At 33.3% G+C, this 18,793-nt stretch overlaps 1 protein-coding gene across 1 annotated transcript in view; it reads left to right on the forward strand.

Moving 5' to 3' along the window:
* Positions 1–18,793, forward strand: part of ADGRV1 (adhesion G protein-coupled receptor V1) — a 287,213-nt gene that overhangs the window by 67,835 nt on the left and 200,585 nt on the right. The window contains exons 32-45 of the mRNA XM_036402940.2: positions 241–456; positions 1,651–1,866; positions 2,749–2,993; positions 3,187–3,368; positions 4,133–4,944; positions 6,172–6,381; positions 10,714–10,844; positions 11,087–11,186; positions 12,138–12,317; positions 13,806–13,969; positions 14,507–14,600; positions 17,236–17,314; positions 17,922–18,060; positions 18,597–18,738. Of these exons, the coding sequence (XP_036258833.1) occupies positions 241–456; positions 1,651–1,866; positions 2,749–2,993; positions 3,187–3,368; positions 4,133–4,944; positions 6,172–6,381; positions 10,714–10,844; positions 11,087–11,186; positions 12,138–12,317; positions 13,806–13,969; positions 14,507–14,600; positions 17,236–17,314; positions 17,922–18,060; positions 18,597–18,738 (2,910 nt within the window). The remainder of the gene's footprint in view (positions 1–240; positions 457–1,650; positions 1,867–2,748; positions 2,994–3,186; positions 3,369–4,132; positions 4,945–6,171; positions 6,382–10,713; positions 10,845–11,086; positions 11,187–12,137; positions 12,318–13,805; positions 13,970–14,506; positions 14,601–17,235; positions 17,315–17,921; positions 18,061–18,596; positions 18,739–18,793) is intronic.

An 18,793-nucleotide genomic window follows, 5' to 3' on the forward strand; every position in this document is an offset into this window, starting at 1 on the left:
TTCAAAAATTATGGCTTGTATGCTCCACAGCATAGTAGAATAATGTTCAGATTTTCTGCCAGAACATAATTTAGACACATGTATTTTGATGTGGTTTGTAGTTATGCTTTGTCCAATTACAAAAAAGATAATTTTCCTGAAAACTAGGGACAGCTAATTTTACATGTGTGCCCATGAACTCTACAGCCATGAATAGTAATCATTTCACTTACCGCTCACTAAGTTTTCTTTATATTTCAGTTAAAAATTCTCCTCGACTTGGTTTAGTGGGTGAGACAATAGCTCATGTGATTATTGATGCCAATGATGACGCTTTTGGAAAACTTCAGCTTTCAGCTTCAGCTGTGCGAGTTGCTGAAAACTATGTTGGACCAATCATTAACGTGACCAGAACTGGGGGAATATTTTCAGATGTTTCTGTGAAATTTAAAGCTATGCCAATAACTGCAACAGCTGGTAAGAAAGCAGAATAGCAGAACTATGCAGCCTTTGTTAAAACTGAAACAAGCAAGTGTGTAATGAATGATCTGTTGTATAACAAGAATGAAATATAAGGCATTGACTGTGCTTAGCAAATATGAATCTAAGCCCTAGGGGAAAATTTATGCATTATCACTAGAGAACTCAAAAGTCAAATGAGGGAAGGAATTGGGGTGTTTGTTTACTTAGTTTGTTTACTTAGCACACCACCACTTAAACACCCCCTTTCCCCACACCTCCCAAAATGCTATAGTAGTATATGTAAAAACAATTTAGTCCCATGTATATATTTAAACATGTATATCTTTAATAAGCTTAGTGGAGCTTATCGGAGAAGAACTGACAGCTGGGGATTTAGCTGTAAAATAAATATGGAAAAATCTATCAAAACCCAAGGACTTCTGAAAATGGAACATAAACTTCTCCAGTTGGTCCCTGCTATAGAGAAGGTACATAAAGAAAGGAGAAAAATTATGAAGTCTCTAGGATTACTTAGACGGTTATAAATTGCATGCACTATATTTCAGCTATGTCCAAACTGATTAGGTGAGTGATACATGCTCTGAGAACTTTTAATTTCATTTTTATGTAACAGTGTTACAAATGTGTAACTAGATTTGTATCAGAGTAAGCTTTCAATTAGTTTCTGAAGCAGAGCTGTGATCTAGTGTATCACAGATGTTCCTCTAGACACTTGAGACAAGTTTGCCTAAAATGAAGTCAACACATAAAAGGTGCACTTTACTGAAATCTGCTTTGACAAGATGCTTCTGTTTCACTTTTATCTCTTGGAAAGTGGGACAGGAATTATAAATCAGATAGAAACATCTTGGTAGTGTGACCTTGTAAACAACGGACAATAATGGACCTTTTGTAACTACCTCTTGGTCCAGCAGTTCAGAATCTCTCTCTCTTTTTGGTCAGCTAAGTTTTATTTTGATCCAACCAGACATCTAAAAGGCAACAGGACATAAGTAAATAAATAAAAATAAATAAATAAATAATTGTTTTGGGTCTAAAGATAAAGGAAAAGACGCTATAAAACACAGAGAAATGCATGTATAAGCAAAGAGAAAATGGGTATTTATGATAATGTTCACCACACTGAACCATAAAGCATTGATATTATCTATGTTTTATTATTTTTGATTTTTTCATCTACCATTCTAGGTGAGGACTACAGTGTAGCTTCATCAGATGTTGTCTTACTAGAAGGGGAAACAAGTAAAGCTGTGCCAATTTATATAATTAATGATATCAATCCTGAACTTGAGGAGTCATTTTATGTTCAGCTGCTGAACCAAACAACAGGAGGAGCCTTGCTTGGATCTTTGACGAGGGCAGTCATAACTATTGAGGCTTCTGATGACCCATTTGGATCCTTTGGTAAAGGAGTACATATTTTCTTTCTTCCGTTAACATTTTTTTTTCTGGGGGTTTGTGGGGGAGCTGCAACTTGGCAGCTGAATAAAAACCTTCAGAAGTTGAAATGTGGGTATAGAGAGTAAAGGAAAAGATAAGATGAACTGAATTAAAATATGTAATAAAAGGAGTAATGGGGCTTTATTATAACAGAAGCATTGAGCCTCTTGGAGGCTCTGATTGTTGGCACCAAGCAGTAAAACAAGAGGCAACAGGCAGAAACTGATGCCCAGGAAGTTCACCTGAGCATGAGGCAGACCTTCTTTACTGCAAAGGTAGTGGTGCACTGGAACAGGTTGGCCAAAGAGGTTGTGGAATCTCCTTTAGTGGAAACATCTAAGAAATGTCTGGACACAGTCCTGTGCTGTGTGCTCTGGGATGACCCTTCTTGAGCAGGGAGCTTGAATTGGATGATCTACAGTGGTCCGTTCCAACATGACCCATTCTGTAATTCTAAAAAACAGCGATTTCTACTTAACATATTCCATGTTAAATAGTTATAATTTATTTATTTAATAAGTGACATGAAATCTGGTAAAGAATTTCTTTGCTGGGAATAATTATGAAGTTGTATTCTAAGACCTTAGAAATAGTTCATGTTTAGCCTGAAACAATAGGTGTATTGGAATAGACTTTTTGGATGAGGGCTTAATTTTCATGCTAATTTTCTGTGCAGATGAAAACATAAGTATTGAAAGTCTGCTTTTAGGTTTAAACATGATTAAAGGGGATTTACCTGTGCAAGTAAATGCAAGCAAGTAAAATAAAACTCTGTACTTCAGAAACGGATATATTTACTTTCAATTTTATTGTTAATGCACTACATCTCCCTGTGGTGTATGTCAGTTTTTCAGAATACTGAATTCACTGTGGAGGAGCCTGAATTTGGATCAGTAACCATAAATCTGCCAATAATCCGCAATGCTGGGACACTGGGTAACGTTACTGTTCAGTGGGCTGCTACCATTAATGGGCATCCTGCTGATGATGACTTGCAAGTTGCCATGGGTAATATTACTTTTGCCCCTGGGGAAGCCATTCAGATGTTGCCGTTGGAAATCCTGGCTGATGATGTTCCAGAAGTAGAAGAAGTAAGTAGAGCAGTTATGTCTCTCTTGAAGAGTATTAGAGTTTTAACTTGTGTAAGAAATGTGTGCAGATCAAAGCAAGAAACGTTATGGCAGGAAGCTGCAACAAGTTCAGATTTTATTTTGCTTGTGATAATTTTTAGAAATGGCAAAAATTATTTAGCTGCATTATTTTTTTCTTCTTTTTCTTTTTGAGATCATCCATATTGAATTAATTCAGGCCTCCAACGGTGGTGCTATCGGATTAGATCGCATGGCAAATATTGTTATACCTGCCAATGATAATCCTTATGGCACAGTTTTCTTTCATCAATCCTCATATCAAATTCAGGAGCCACTAGAAAGAAATTTACTTGCAAATATATCAGTCAGGAGAAGGTCTGTATAATATTGGCTGATTTTGAATCTCTTTTTTGTTGTTGTTGTTGCTGTTGTTTTGGTTTGGTTTGTTTTTTGTTGACTATTTTTCTGCAATAATTTTAAATGTCACACCCTTGTATAGGTATTTGCATCAATTTCTTGTTCTGCCAGTTTTTATTTCAGATACATTGATTTTGAACTAGATGTCTGCTTGTTAGAAATGTATATAAAGTACAAATGTAATAAATGTGTAGTGTAAACACAGTGTACACTATGTACTTCAAGTTTTATTTTGCCTATTAAATTGACAAACTATTTAAAGCTGCAAACCAGCCTGTTCCTGTGATGTGAACTGGAAGACAAAATGGATCAAATGTTGTGTGATGGAAGACAAAATGAAAAGCAGAACAGGTTTTTCATGTGAATATGGTATCCTGAGGATGCCTCAGAGGAATGATAACAATGCTAGACAACAAAGGTTTTTTCTTCCTTGACAGTCCTAGGAAGACTAAGTTAACTCCAGAAACAAATGTTTGCAAACATGCATGCTTAATAGACTGCTACCCAAGCTATAAACACTAAAACTTGCTCTCCAAAAAACCCAGCTACTCAGTTGGTAGTACTAGCTTCAAGGGAAGTCACTTTAATTAGCTATTTGTAACTTCTCAGCAATTCAGAAGTCATTAGTTGATTTTATTAATTTTATTCTTAACCCAGTAACATACAAAATATTAGACATGCTTCACCAGCTAACATAATATTTTTATTTTAATGTCTTTTAGTGGGGGAAGGTTTGGTCAACTGCAAATATTTTACAGCACTTCTGAGACTGACATTGTAGCTCTTGCCATTGAGCAAGGTGAGGATATACTGGCCTATTACAAGTCTCCTGTACAAGGAATTCCTGACCAGCCATCCAAGACCAGAGTGAATGTGTCAGCAGCAAGTGACCCACTGTATGCCTGTGCGACTCAGTGCCTAAAAGAACAAGCATGTTCAGCCTTTACATTTTCCAGTGCCTTTGAGATTCCTCTCTGCCTCTGGCTGACAACAGAGATCGGGCCATTAACTAACATGTCAGGATTATGGACCTACAGGAAAAACATCAGCAGTACATCCATTCTGTTTAGCACACAAGCCATTGCTGGTAGTGATTACGAATCTATCACAGGACAGTGGGCGATCATGCAGGAAGGGGAAGAGTTTGCAAATCTCACAGTTACCATATTCCCTGACAGCCTGCCAGAACTGGATGAAAAATTCACTGTATCCCTGTTGAAAGTTGAACTGTTTAACATCTCAGCCAACTTAAAAAATCAACCAACTATTGGACAGCCAAATACTTCCACAGTTACTATAATGATGAATGGGGATGCCTTTGGTGTCTTTAAGATCTATAGTGTAAGTCCCAATGCAACAGAGAAAGGTCTATATATTGAAGTAGAAGAATGTCCTCAGGCCAGCGTGCAGCTTATGATAGACAGGACAGAAGGCAGCCTGGGACAGGTGGCAGTGGAATGGCGTGTTGTTGGTGGAACTGCTACCCCAAACTTGGACTTTGTGGGTGTTGGTGAGATTCTGGTGTTTGCTGAAGGTAAGGCTAGGTTCAGCATTAACTTCTCTTGTCTAAAACTGAAGAAAACACAAAACAAACACACAATGACCACAAAGACTAAAAAAAAAAAAAAAAGGATGAAAAGTACAAATATTTAAGTATTTTTTTAAGAAATATTGCAGTATGCATTGTAAAGATAACATTTTTACTAAATAAATAAGGAATAATATTGCTGAAATAGGTGTTGTATCAAAAATAATGAAAATGCAAATCAGACCTAAGTGATCTTTTGTTCTTATCTTCTCAATACAATACTATTTTTTGATGAGATATCTTTTTAGATTCTGAGATTGTATTGATTTCGGAACATAACAGGATAGCAAATAAGAAACGTCTGTGTCAGGCATTATTTAAGCACTGTGCAACATGACGGATGTATTTTTTATTTTCAAAGTCTGAGATAACCAAGCAATTGTTTTGAAAACAATTTTTAGGAGTGTAGTTAAGATTAGAGTGTTCATTTAGTTTGCTAAATAATCTGAACTTAAATGAAGGGTTGCCAGGAGGGATTTGGAAACTGACATGTAATTATATTAGTGTTAATAAGTTTGCTAAATCTATTTTCAAAATACTTTGAAAGGCAATATAACAAAAAATATATGTAAGGGGTAAATTGATAATTAGTACAGATTAGGAACATACAATGACCAATAGGATTCTGTTGCAAATTGTAATGTATTATAGAGACTGGTAATTGATTGTGTTTGCTGCTTACATTGTCATTCTTTGATATTCCAGAAGACATATAACTTATACAATGACAGGCCACTTTAATGCATTTCCTGGTCCAGTAAATATATAGTCAAATTTAATGTACATATGTCTGTATGTGACATCAGAAAAATGTATTCACTTGGTAATTTTTTTTACAAGAATTATATTCCGCTTTTCTAATTAAAATTTGAAAGCCAGGGAACTTATAAAGCAAATAAGAATTCTAGGCATTCAGAAATTATGCAGATATTGTTAATTTCTACAGAGTATATTTAATAATTTTTAAATTATATTGCCTAGTGTAACATTTCATTAGTAATTGAATAAATTTTCATAACGACATTCACTAACTTCTGGAAGGTAAATAAGTAAAGATTCTTCTTGTCTTTTTTTATATTAGTTAAGTATTTACTACTAGAGTAGATGATTGTATCTTTTTAAAGGTGATTTTCATGTGAACATGTAAGTATGTGTATGTTCTTCTACTTTTAGGTGAAACAAAAAAGATGGTCACACTGACCATTTTAGATGATCCAGAGCCAGAGGACAATGAAAGCATCATAATCAGCCTGGTGCATACTGAGGGAGGGAGTAGGATTCTGCCCAGTTTCAGCACTGTCACAGTGGTTATCCTGGCAAATGACAATGTGGCAGGAATCATTAGCTTCCAGACAGCTGGAAGATCCGTTATTGGTCATGAAGGTGGGTTCTGTGTGTTGACCACAACCATTTTGATTAACATCAGCTTCCATTTCTGTGCTTTCTGTTGATAACCATTATGTGATTGTATCACTGTTCAGAGAATGCCAGCAAACAGAGAATAACCACATACTTAGCACACAGTTCTTTGGATTTTTAATTCTTGCAAACATAGATAGTACTTGAATGAAATCTATGGAAAAGATGAATAGACTATTTCCAAACCCATATTTCACCATTTGTTCTTTCCCTTCCTTTTTCTGAAGATTATGCCTTGCTTCTATTGGCATTGCATTTCTAACTCCTTTTAGCATTTCTCATTCATTTATACCATGTTCCAGAACTATATATAAACCCCCTTATACATAACAATTGCTAATCTTAAGCAAATATTATCTATCACTGGCTTAAAATTAGCTTTTAATTATCTAGAAAATATTCCCACAGAAATAAAATAGGAAAAAATCTTCCATCTTTCTAAAGTTTCTCTTTGTATTTTTATAGCAGCTCATTTTAGGAGTGTGATAATCTTGATGTTATCACTCAGTCATGACTTTTGACACTGATAATAGTCAGATATCTAGTGTCTATCAGTGCTTTAAGAGAACATGTTTCATGTTTTACCTAGAGTTGGTACAGTTCTGCATAGGACAGTAATAATAATAATGTGACTGCTCTTGTTATCCCTTGCTGGCATATCAGTGTATTGCAATCTCAAATTTTTATGATGTGTAAACTGATGGGTAGAGAAAACTAACAGAAATTTGCTGTCCAAGAATGTATGCACTGAATTTTTTGTTGGAAAAAATAATTTACCTCAAAAGGACATGGTCTGTTTTTTTCCTATAATGAAACGACACCGTAAGCTTTTGGGTTTTGTTTAGATACAGTTTGTGTTAATTCTATTGTGCCCAGTTTCCAACCTTTATTACTCCACATTAGTGGTTCTGATCTACCTGACAAGCCAGCTACATTCTCGCAGTCTAAGAACAGCTGTTAATGAGCCCAGGGAATTAATTCAAACCATCTCATTCCCCAAGGTTATGAAAATGTTATACACTTTCCACTGGTTAAATATTTGTCATAGCATGCTGAAGCTGAATGATTTTATCTGGAGCTGAAATACTCTGCTATGTATAGTATGTATATAGTGCTATAACTGGTCGCAATTCCTTTAGCTTGTGAAAAACAATGCATTGCACTGCATTATAGCAAGAAAAAACAGACAAACTAGTTCACTTTGATTAAAAAAAGGAATGAGCTAAGGCCTTCATATGATTTCAGTGTTTTTACTTTATTTTCATTATCAAGTTTTTTCTTATGAAGACAAACATCAAGCATAAATCAAAATAGTGTTATCTTTTATATTTATTACATTATTGAACAATTTCTGTTAAGCAACTCAGTCTTTTTTTCAAGCTGTTCATATTATTTATCCCTGTGGGGAGGAAAGATTTGAAAAACTGAAGATTGGTGAGGAAAGAAAAATAAGTTCATTTTAGAATTGTTTTTACTTAAAGACCAACCCTACAGATGGGAGATGTGTAGAAAATACTCAGTGTGAGAAAATTCAGGTATTTGTGTTCACTCTGGATTGTTGGCTGTCAACTGAAAAGAAATGGATTATTCTCACAGAAGATAACAGGATGTTGTTAAAGTCTTAAAAGCCTTTCCCATAGACTTGGACCTCTCTGTAAGCGGGGAAGGGAGTTAAGAGATGTGGTGAACCACAGCCTGGTGAGGGATTTGTGCATTGTCAGGCCTTTTGATATGTAATACAGTGCTCAGGCCTGGGCACTTTTTGCCCTGCTAATATAAGATAAGTTTAGCAGTATTGGTGTCTCTGTTTTAAAAGTTACATAATGGAATAAATCTTTTCTTCACACTTCAATGGTGGATCATGGCTGTCTTGGTGTTACCTGCATATATTCAGTTCACACAATCACCATATTGAGGGCAGTGGCAGCATTTAAGTACAGGCAGAACAGGCAACAGTTGTATGGCTGTGACTCAATTGGATGAAAACACACTGCAATAGCTTAAAATAAGGAACAAGAGAATTGATTAGGTCCTCTTCTCCTTGATAAAGGCAGAAATCTAAGGAAAAATTTAAAATTGTAAAATATTAAAAAAAAAACAAACCATAAGACAAAATAGGGAAATTAACCTAATAATACTTTCAATCGTCAGAGATAAATTTGTATTTATGTTAGTATTTCTAACTGGATAGGAATAACAAAGATTTTGGTAAAGCTGGCTGAGCTTTGCATGAGTCAGTAGCTAAGTACTGGAGATTCTTTAATTGAGACAAATTGTACTTTGGGTTTCTTCTTGGTGCTTGGATTACAGTGTATCAAGGTTCTGTACCTTGAAGTATTTTACAGTCATCAGTGAAAATTTGTTGTATTACATAATGTTACACTGAAAGGACCTTTGTATATATCGTATGTTCTGTGATGATACTAAAGTAATTATTTTCTGTCAAATAGCTATTTGTATGTAATGGATGTGCAAAATTCTCAAATAGGATAAACAGATTTCAGGGCAGTGTTAAATGATATGAAAAATTAGCCTTAGGGGAACCGGTAAATTGTCAGTCTGTCCTCAGATATCTGACTGTAGAAGCAGAATTCTTGTGATGTCAATAAATTTTGAATTCCTTTGTTCTCTTAGAACTAGTGTTAGACAACTTAAAACAAGGCTTAAATGAAGTTTGATATAATGAGACTGATAACATACTGATGCTATATGTTGGAAAATTGGTATATAGAATTTTTATTTTACTTCTTTGCAATTTTATTTTTCAGTTTCTTAAGGTCTTTTGAAGTTTGTTGTTCATATCTATCTCATTCATAGGCAATATATTGGCATCTCTCAAATATTTCCTTACCAAACAGAGAACATGTCCAGAAAGTGATCAATTTTTTTTCTGCCTGTTTTAGATATACAATACTGTCCTGCAGTATAATAATTTGGTGTTCTTTGAGTTACACTGTCTGTGAGAGTAGCTATGCTGCTCAATTCTGTATGCCATGGACTGAGAACATAACCTAACACCACATCTTCTCTTTCCCTTTCACAGATGTATCTCAATGTTTCTCAATAAGGTATAGCTTTTAAGTGTGTACGTAACACAAACTCATAGATGGAATTATTCCTAGTTCTGCAACAGCAAAAAAAATTCATATCAATTTATTGCAATACTAAGAAAACAATTTTCAGTCAATTGAGGATGGACCTAAGCTTACATGATTATTTCCAAGCTCCTCAATATTGCATGTCCTTGAAAACGAATTCCACACTTATATACTGGCAAACTTCCATCCTGTGAACTGGGAAAATGCTGTTGTCATACAGATGCAATACACTTATGTATTATAAATAAATGTCTCTCCTCTAATGGAAATATATTGCATATTGCATAATTTTAGTAATGTTACCTGCTGATCAATTTCATATTAATATAATATGCGATTTTACATGCACATATTTAAAATATTTAATTTTATGCCAAATATTTATTTTGTATAAATTTATATAGATATTTTGTACTTTATGATAATATAAATTTTCTTAATTTTTCAAAACTTTTTGAAGAGTTCACTCTTTAAGTGACCATTTAAATATTATAAATGTGTAAAAAATACCATAATTACTTCTTAGAGATGCTTGTTTTCATTTGATACTTATTATTTATGAAATTATAATAAATTATCAAAATAATTTTAAAATTAGCAAACATTAATGTTTTGCTTCTAAATACTGTCCTTTTAAAATTATTAATTGTTTTTTTTTCTGGATGTTTTCTAATATCCAGAAACTGGTAACATTTGTAGATTCTAACTCACATAAATGGAACTTCCGGGTAACGGCAAGCATTTTTACACAGGCATTATTTGAAGTCACAAGACACTACTACACAAGATATTAGGAACATGTCTATTCCTTGCCACTTAGCTGCTGTAGAAAACTGTGTTAAAGCTGTGCGTAGGGCATTTATTCCGTGTGTAGTTCACAAACAGATACTTCTCTTCTTTTGTCCATGTTTTGATAGCAGTTATGCATATGTACCAGTTTTTTTATATTTTGATAGTTCTTTCTGAGAATGAACTAAATTCATAAAAATCCATGAGGAAAGAGTTCAGATTTGTGAGGGTTTTGTTTCAATTAAAAAAAAAAAAAGTAGTACATAACTACTGGGAAGCTCACTATTAAAAATATTAAGGTTTTACATAAAAAATACTTTAACTGTGATTAATTTTTTTGTTTTCATTTTAATAGTTGAATTGTAGAAGAAGAAATCCCAAAATATTGCATTTTGTCATTTGTTCCTAGGAGAACAACTGCAATTCCATGTTGTAAGAACTGCCCCAGGACTGGGAAATGTTACTGTTGAGTGGAAGATAGTTGGACATAACATAGAACAAAATTTTGAATACTATTCTGGAATTCTCTTTTTTCCTGAGGTGAGTCCATAAGAAAATCTAATGGCTAAAAGAGAATATTGTAATTTGAAGTGAGCTGACAAAACAAGTATGCTTTTAAAGCAGTCTTCCTTGTTTTGATATGATTAAACAGTAGGGAGTTTATAGTTTTCAGTATTTAACTTGGCATTTCTTAAAGGTATTGCTCAAAATACATATGATAGAGTGATATTACTTGTACTCTGTACACTAATGACTAATCAGTTTATCAATAACATTTATAGGGAATATTGAATACAACATTATATGTCCACTTGCTGGATGACCGTATTCCAGAAGAAAAAGAAGAATACCAGATCATCCTATACAACATCAAAACAGAAGGTAATGCAGAAGTACAGACCGCTATATCTGCTGTATCTAAAATTGCCATTTAGTAGTGTAATAACTTTGTGTTTATTAAACCATTTTGGAAGTGTAGGACTATGAATATTGAAAATGTTGCAAGCTATGCAAAATTTGTTCACGTTTTATTGAAACAGGCTTGATGCTTCTTGTGTATTAATGTATACATGTGCTACAGATGTCATAAAATAAATGGATATTTTAAATCTTTTTAAACAATCTTCAAGCTGTCTTCTGATCTGTCTCTGAATTAGAGGAGGTCAGAATATTTTACTCTTTCGTTGAAATTATAATGTGAAAAGAAGCAGGAAACCACATCCCTTCTGAAATATCCTTTGTTTAACTTGAATAAGTGTGTAAACATCAAACTAACTTGACATGGATAGTGTTGCTGATAGGTGCCTTGCCAACTTACCTTAATATTTTGTTTACTCTTGTAATCCTTCAGTATAAGTATAAATTCATACAGTTATTCATCAAGGCAACACTTACAGTAATTTCTTGATAGAATGATTGAGAAATTGAATATAATTTTAACTTAATAAATGAATTATGATGGAATTTAGGAATTGTAATGAATTCCTAAGAAACTTTTCCCTTTCCTTTTACAACAGAAGTAGTTTAGGGAAGTCCACTGTTTCTTCAGATTTCTCATTTCTTAATACAGTCTTGAACTCTATACTTTTTATGTATACAATTGTTGTTGTGATTGAATGTTCCTGTGCTTGTTAAAGAATGCAATTACATATAAGAATTAAGAATGCAATTACATTCCAAACAATCCGTAAAATTCATTGAGCATATAATGTGTTTGGTTTGATTTCATTTGCAGTGTTACTGACTGTCATTTGTACATAAAAATAGCAGTAACGTAAGACAAAACTTGATTTACCTAAGACAATTAACTGTAGTCCATTGATTCTTTTGCAGGTGTTTCTCCTTCTGGTGCTGCTGTTTTGGATAGTCAAGGATATGAAGCTGTTCTGACAGTAGAAGCTAGTGATGAACCACATGGAATACTAAATTTTGCTTCTCCATCCAGGGTAGTTTTACTTCCAGAGGAAAACAAAACAGTTCAACTTTTTATTAACAGAGAATTTGGATCTCTAGGTTTGTATAACATCTCCAATAGAAATTATATTCTGTTTTCAAAATCATTAGACATATGAAAGCCATGACAGAGAGGCTAGAAATTCTGGAAAACCTTGGATACAACTGTGTTTTCAGAACTTCTGGGCTCTTTACTGCCGGCTTGAAAACTAAGTTTTAGTTAAAACTGAAGCCATAAACTTTAATTCCACAGCAAGGGAAGTCTGGGAGCTGTGGCATAGCTAGTTGGTTGTTAGGGTTGTACTTTTATGTCCAGCAAATCTGTGTTGAATTGTCTGTCCAGAAGAAATAAAAAAAAACATGAGAAAAGGTGCTTGTATAGAATTCTCATTCCTACAACATCTCCTCTATAAACTTCCAGAATCTGACAGTTTAGGAAAAAATTGCACTGTCACCTCTGAGGTCAATTTATGCCTCTCCTAAGAATTCTGTATTTCTTTTTGCTTCAATTTTCCTTTTAAAATCAAATTAAGTGGTACTAACTTCAATAATGCAATGTGTGCCTAAATATTTTTTTTTTGTTTTTTTCCTGAATATTTTGACTTCCATTGAGAGATAGCATACATAATCATTTTCTATTCACATTTTTATGCTATATTTAGACCTCTGTTAAAATCTCTCTTATTTTTGTTTTCTTTGTTTTGAGGTGAAGTGATCAGTTGAAACAAACATTCAAGATCTGGGCACACTACAGATTTGCAGAGGAATTTAAATATAAATTCTTTTTTTCCCATTTCTTTTTTAATGTCAATCAGTATGTAAATTACCTTTCAAATGCTACTTAAGAAAATATTAATAAATTCTAAGTTTCCATTGTAAATGTAAAATCTCTCAATTGAACTCCATATTTATTTATTAAAATGAAGATTCTTTTATATCTTATGTTTTATTTTATACAGACTAACTTTGAATTTCATTTGTCATTTTATTTCCAGGATCACTCTCTTTAAATTTGCAACTTGACTTACTGTGGCAGATTCGTGAGATGTGGCTTTGTAATAATTAAAAAAAAAAGTCTAGCTTTCCCTCTAGTAAAATTAATCAATGTGTCCTGTAATTTTTATTCTCCATAAATATCTATGTCAGTGTATTTGGGAAGGAAACTAAATTTAGAACTCTCCTTAGAGCCTTTCTTAGACATCAGTCGTTCCTGAAACACTCTACTTCCCTTGACACCAAACCTGGTATTAATAATACATTAGATGTCCCAGGTATGTAATGTAATATTTGCAATTCACAGCACCTCAAAGAGATAAATACATTGGGTCCTAATGCCTTCTGAGTCCTGTAATCTAAGACAAATTATTAAAGGCTGGACTGAAAGAAATAAGTCCCATTGGTTTCAGATTAGTGTTTTAATCCCCTGGTTTGTAGTTAGGTTTTCCATTTCTTCAATGAGCATTTGGTCTATTTTCTTTGTCTATTCTAGTGAACATTTCATAAGAATTGAAAAAAAGTGGGGATTTTTTTTTTTCACATTTTAAACAGGTGCTATCAATGTTACATATGCCACAGTTCCAGGATTGGTCTCCTTAAGTAATCAGACAGAGGGGACCTTGGCTGAACCAGGAGCTGATTATGTAGCTGTTTCTGACTCAGTGGTTTTGAAAGAAGGAGAAACATCAGCTGCCATAAATGTTACTATTCTAGAGGTAAATTCTATATCCTTTCACTCTATACTTATTGGTATGACAATTGAAAAGGAATATTGTGGAACCTGAATCTTGTATGCTATATTATTTGAAGCTATAGATTTTATGGTAATTTAGAAAGACTGCTTTGTTCTTTAATGATAAAATCACAGAAGGACAGATAATAACAGAAGAGTGCTACTTATAGTTAAGTGAAATTTAACTCTCTCATAATGACTTTATTTTCTGATATTCAGATCAGTGTCATTAATTTCTTGCTACTGGCTCTTATTTTATCAGTAATTGCCATTTGTGCCTGCAGAATGGAGCAGATATCTATTCACATCTAGTTTAGTGTCACCACAGTATTTTCCATTAAATGTAATGTTTTACTTCATAATTTACATTTTATGTAAAAATGTTCCAGGAAATTGGAAACATAAATTAATTCTAATTTGCTATAAGGTTAGAGACTTCTAGTGTGTTATTTTTTGACAAATTCTGTGATTGTTTCTTAAAGAAAATGAAAAGAGAATATACTGGATTTGTGTTTTGTAGGATGATGTACCAGAAGTACAAGAATTCTTCTTGGTTAATTTAACTTCAGTGGAACTTATCATGAACCATTCAACTTCCTCCCCACCTAGGCTGGGTAAAACAACTTAAAAACCATTATGATTAATTTTATTTTTATATCTGTTGAATGCACATTATATTACTCTGGCATATCATTATTCCACTTGCCACTTCCCAAATAAGCCAAAATGAGACAAGGTATTCTGCAAGAAACATTGTAGAACATCAAACATAGCCATTATTACACTATTTTTTAAAGCCCTGTAAAAATTACAAGACAATTTTCACAGAGGAGTTATTTAGTAACTACCAGTTAGAGAACACAGTTATCTCAAAAGTTGTGTTGGCACTGTGTTAATGTGATTTTAATTTCTGTAAATGACAGAAACAAATATGTACAAAGAATTCCTTCAAGTTCCTTTGCTCATTGTTTCAAAAGTATCTTTTTATTACTTTTTATCAGATTTACTTTTAGGAGTCATGATCTACTGTGTTCCTACTCTTCCACAGAACTTCATTAATTGCTTGCTTATTGAGTTCCTCATTCTGCTGCCTAACTCAGTAGCACAGCTGCCACTGGCTTTAAAGACAGTTGGGTTATCCTGTGACATCAGTAACTAATTATGCTGATTGTTTCTAACATCTTCTATGACTTTTTCCCTTTCTTTGCATGCGTATTGAAGTGACAGAATTAATTCATTACAGACTGAAAGGTAACTTGCAAGACTGATTGCTGCTGTATAGACTGAGCTCTGATTGTTGAGTCTAAAATTTAAAACACAGAAAGAGTAACATAAAAGTATGAAGGATTTCCTGATTTAAATTGTTTTGAGCGACATAATCTTACCTTCTGCTGTAAGTGGTTAGCAGTTTGAGTATGACCATTTGACTCTGATGTACTTAGGATGATCAGATAATATGAGGAAAAATTTTGTCCTCATTATAAAATGTCACAATTACTTCTGTTATCAGACTATTTTCTAATCTTGTTTTCCCTTTTTGTGTATTTTCTTTGTTATGATTGAGTATTCATATCCTTGTTGATTCAGTGCATTTTTTTAGGATTTAGCAATCCTGTTCTCCATAGAAAACTTTTGATATAATTCTAGGTGTCTAATATCAAAAGTGATGGGTGTCCTGCACATGATACTTATACGCAGTTAATCGTACCCATCTGGAATATATCAGAAATGCTGTCTCTGTCTTAGCCATGTGCATGCAATATGTGGTGTAGGTCTGGGATGTCTGTGACATATAGTTAAACACATGGAACTTAAGTGACCTTTATTTCTGATCTGAGACTTTCTGGATATGGAGCAGAAGCAGGAAACATAAAGGACAGTTCTGTGTTCTTCATGCTGCTCTCACTCCATCCCATCATCTAGAACAGGTGGAAGAAAAGGCCCAACTCTAATACAAAAGTGCAAGGAATTAAGAAAAGGGAAAATGTTCAAAACTTGAAAATTATGAAAGAAAAATGAATAAACTTAATGGATAGAAGAAAGAATTAAGATAGGGTAAAATGGCAGGAGGTCATCAGGAGAGAGGAGAGATGCCAGATGTGAAATTAGAGGTCTGATGTTGAAAGTGAAGTATTATAGGTCTTGAGTGAGTTGATCAGACTATGACATGATGAGGGAAAACACCAGTTAGGAATCTGAAGGGTCTATATGCACTGTAATCCCTATGAATTTCTAAACCTTTCTGCTATCTGTATAGATGTGTTGCAGCTGCTATTCATGTTTGTCATTGTCTCATAGTGTTAGATTTGGATTCAAGGCAGTGATTATTTACTTTTATTAAGTCTTATCTGATTTAATAGAAATCTCTCAGATGGATCTAAAAATAGTATATTTACTACAGATTTAGTGGAGTCAATTTGTTTTGTAGGAATTGTCAATCTTAATTTCTTTTTAATTTTTATTAACATTTAATTGAAGTAAATTGAGCTATTCATGTGATGCTGTTTAAACAAAATAAGGCATTATTTTCTCAGAAGAATCAAGTTCTGACTGTCAAGTGCTGGTCTGTGAAATTAGTGGAAATTGCCAGCATTAATCTATTATTCAATATTTTCACAGGGCAATACATGCAATAATCTTGCAAAGTTATTATGAATAAACATGTGTTTTTATATGGTAATAGAATCTTACAATACATTAACTAAAAGGAAATTAATAATTCTTTTTTTATAGCAAAATCTGTGGTGTGTGCCATTAAGATTTATTATCAGCCACTAAAACATTATTATGAGATGATATACTGGATCATTTATTATTCTTTTTTACTCATTTTTCCTCCAATATTCAGAATGGCACTGTATGCAAAACATTAAATATCATCATAAGAAAAACACACAATGAATTAAGACTTGATGAAAATCTTGCTTTTGTAATTTTCTACTTTTTCTGTGCCATGAGTTTTCTTCAATTTTTTTTCTTTTTTTTTTTTTTTAATATATTGAATAAAATGGTGGTAATTGAAGGCCCTGTGTTGTAGTTCTAATAGTAAGCTACTAAGGACAGATTTTCTTGAAGCCTTTCCAAGTATCCTGTTCACTGCCTTTTCTCCTCTACATTTTGGAAATGGAAAATTATTTTTTTCTTCTACAAAATTAGTAAAGATATAAAGAAAAGCTTCTGTTATTCTTGAAAATAATGAAAATCAACTCTGTGGTTCTTACATACTTGTCTTTCTGTTTTCCCTTTTAGATGTAGAAGGTTTAGCTTCTCAAATTATTATTGATGCTAATGATGGAGTAAGCGGAGTAGTTGAATGGGAAAATACCAAGTAAGTCTTGTCACCTTGAAGAACTCCCTGTGGGAGTTAATGATTAGTGTTGCCCAGCTATTTTCATTTTCTGTTAACAGTGAGACCTCCTATTAACGTTAGGAAAAGATCTTTGAGCTGACTACATATTATTCAGTTCAGTGGAACTGAATAGATAGTGCCCACAGAAAGATAATGCCCACACAAGAAACCCAACATTTGCAGTATGTTTACTCAGAAATCTCATGCTACCATGTATTTATTTTCACTATTGTCCTTTGGTATTGTGGACTTCCATCACTCCCTCAAGTCTCCATCCAGTGCCCCAGCCTCTGCATCCATGTAAGCACGCACATTGACATCTCCCAGATCTTTTTCGCTGATTTCCAGGAGCTAGGAAAAGGCATCCGTGCTCATAGACAGGCTTAACCTAGTTCAAGTCCATTTTGATAGGAAAAAAAAAAGGTATAATGGTTTCATTAGACAAGTGGCATTGCTGTAACAGGCACTTTTTCTTAAAAGGTAGAGGGGATGATTTTAAGTGAAAATATAAAAATTATCTATCTACCATCTTATTAAAAGAGCATGCTCAGTGAGCACTGAGAATTTGTCTTGGTTTTTGTTTTAGTTTTGCAGTTAATGAAACTCATGGGAATCTGACCATAATGGCATACCGAAACAAAGGATCTTATGGAAATGTGTCTGTGTTTTTTTATGCCCAAAATTTGGAGGCACAACTGGGTTTGGATTTTAATGTGGTTTCAAGGGTAAGAAGCAAATTTTAAATCTAGTAGTTTTTGTTTCTTCAACTTCCTAAAAAGAACATAATCTTATTTATTCTGCAGAATGGTCACTAGTACAGCTATATTTCTCAACTTCTTTCAGTTGCTCTGATCATCTGAATAGAGACAGATTTAGTAATCTAATTTTAGTCTTTCTTTCTTTTTTAGTACTAAAGCATTTTTAAATATAAGACACATTTTAAACTTTGAAACATCTATTTCAAATTCAATTTGCTTAGAAAGAGAATATAAGATTTCATGTAAGTTTTAATATATTTGCAAAACAACTTTCAAAGTGAATTGCTCTTGTTTGTCCTCACTCTATGATGTGCTAAACTATTTAACTGTTTTGCTTCTTTTTCAGTCAATTTATAAAATTATTATAAAAATTGACGTAGAAATTACTCTTCTTGCCGCTTCTTTCCTCCTTATTTAAGGCAATTCTGCTTAACCTTAGTTTAAAATTTCTGTGTGCATTATCAGCTATTGAATATTCAATGCTTTCTGTGTTTCAATGCTAGACTCTTTTTTTTGCTGATGGAGAAAGGAATAAATCTGTTGTTGTTGTGATTTGTGATGATGATATTCCTGAAGGAGTTGAGAAGTTCCAGTTAATTCTAACAAATCCCTCATTTGGCCTGGAATTAGGGGAGAACACAACAGGTAAAACTTAGTTTTGATGTTCTCATTCTTCAGAATTGTATCTCAGTCACTTTAA

Source organism: Molothrus ater, chromosome Z (assembly GCF_012460135.2).
Source record: "Molothrus ater isolate BHLD 08-10-18 breed brown headed cowbird chromosome Z, BPBGC_Mater_1.1, whole genome shotgun sequence".
Classification (NCBI taxonomy): Eukaryota; Metazoa; Chordata; class Aves; order Passeriformes; family Icteridae; genus Molothrus; species Molothrus ater.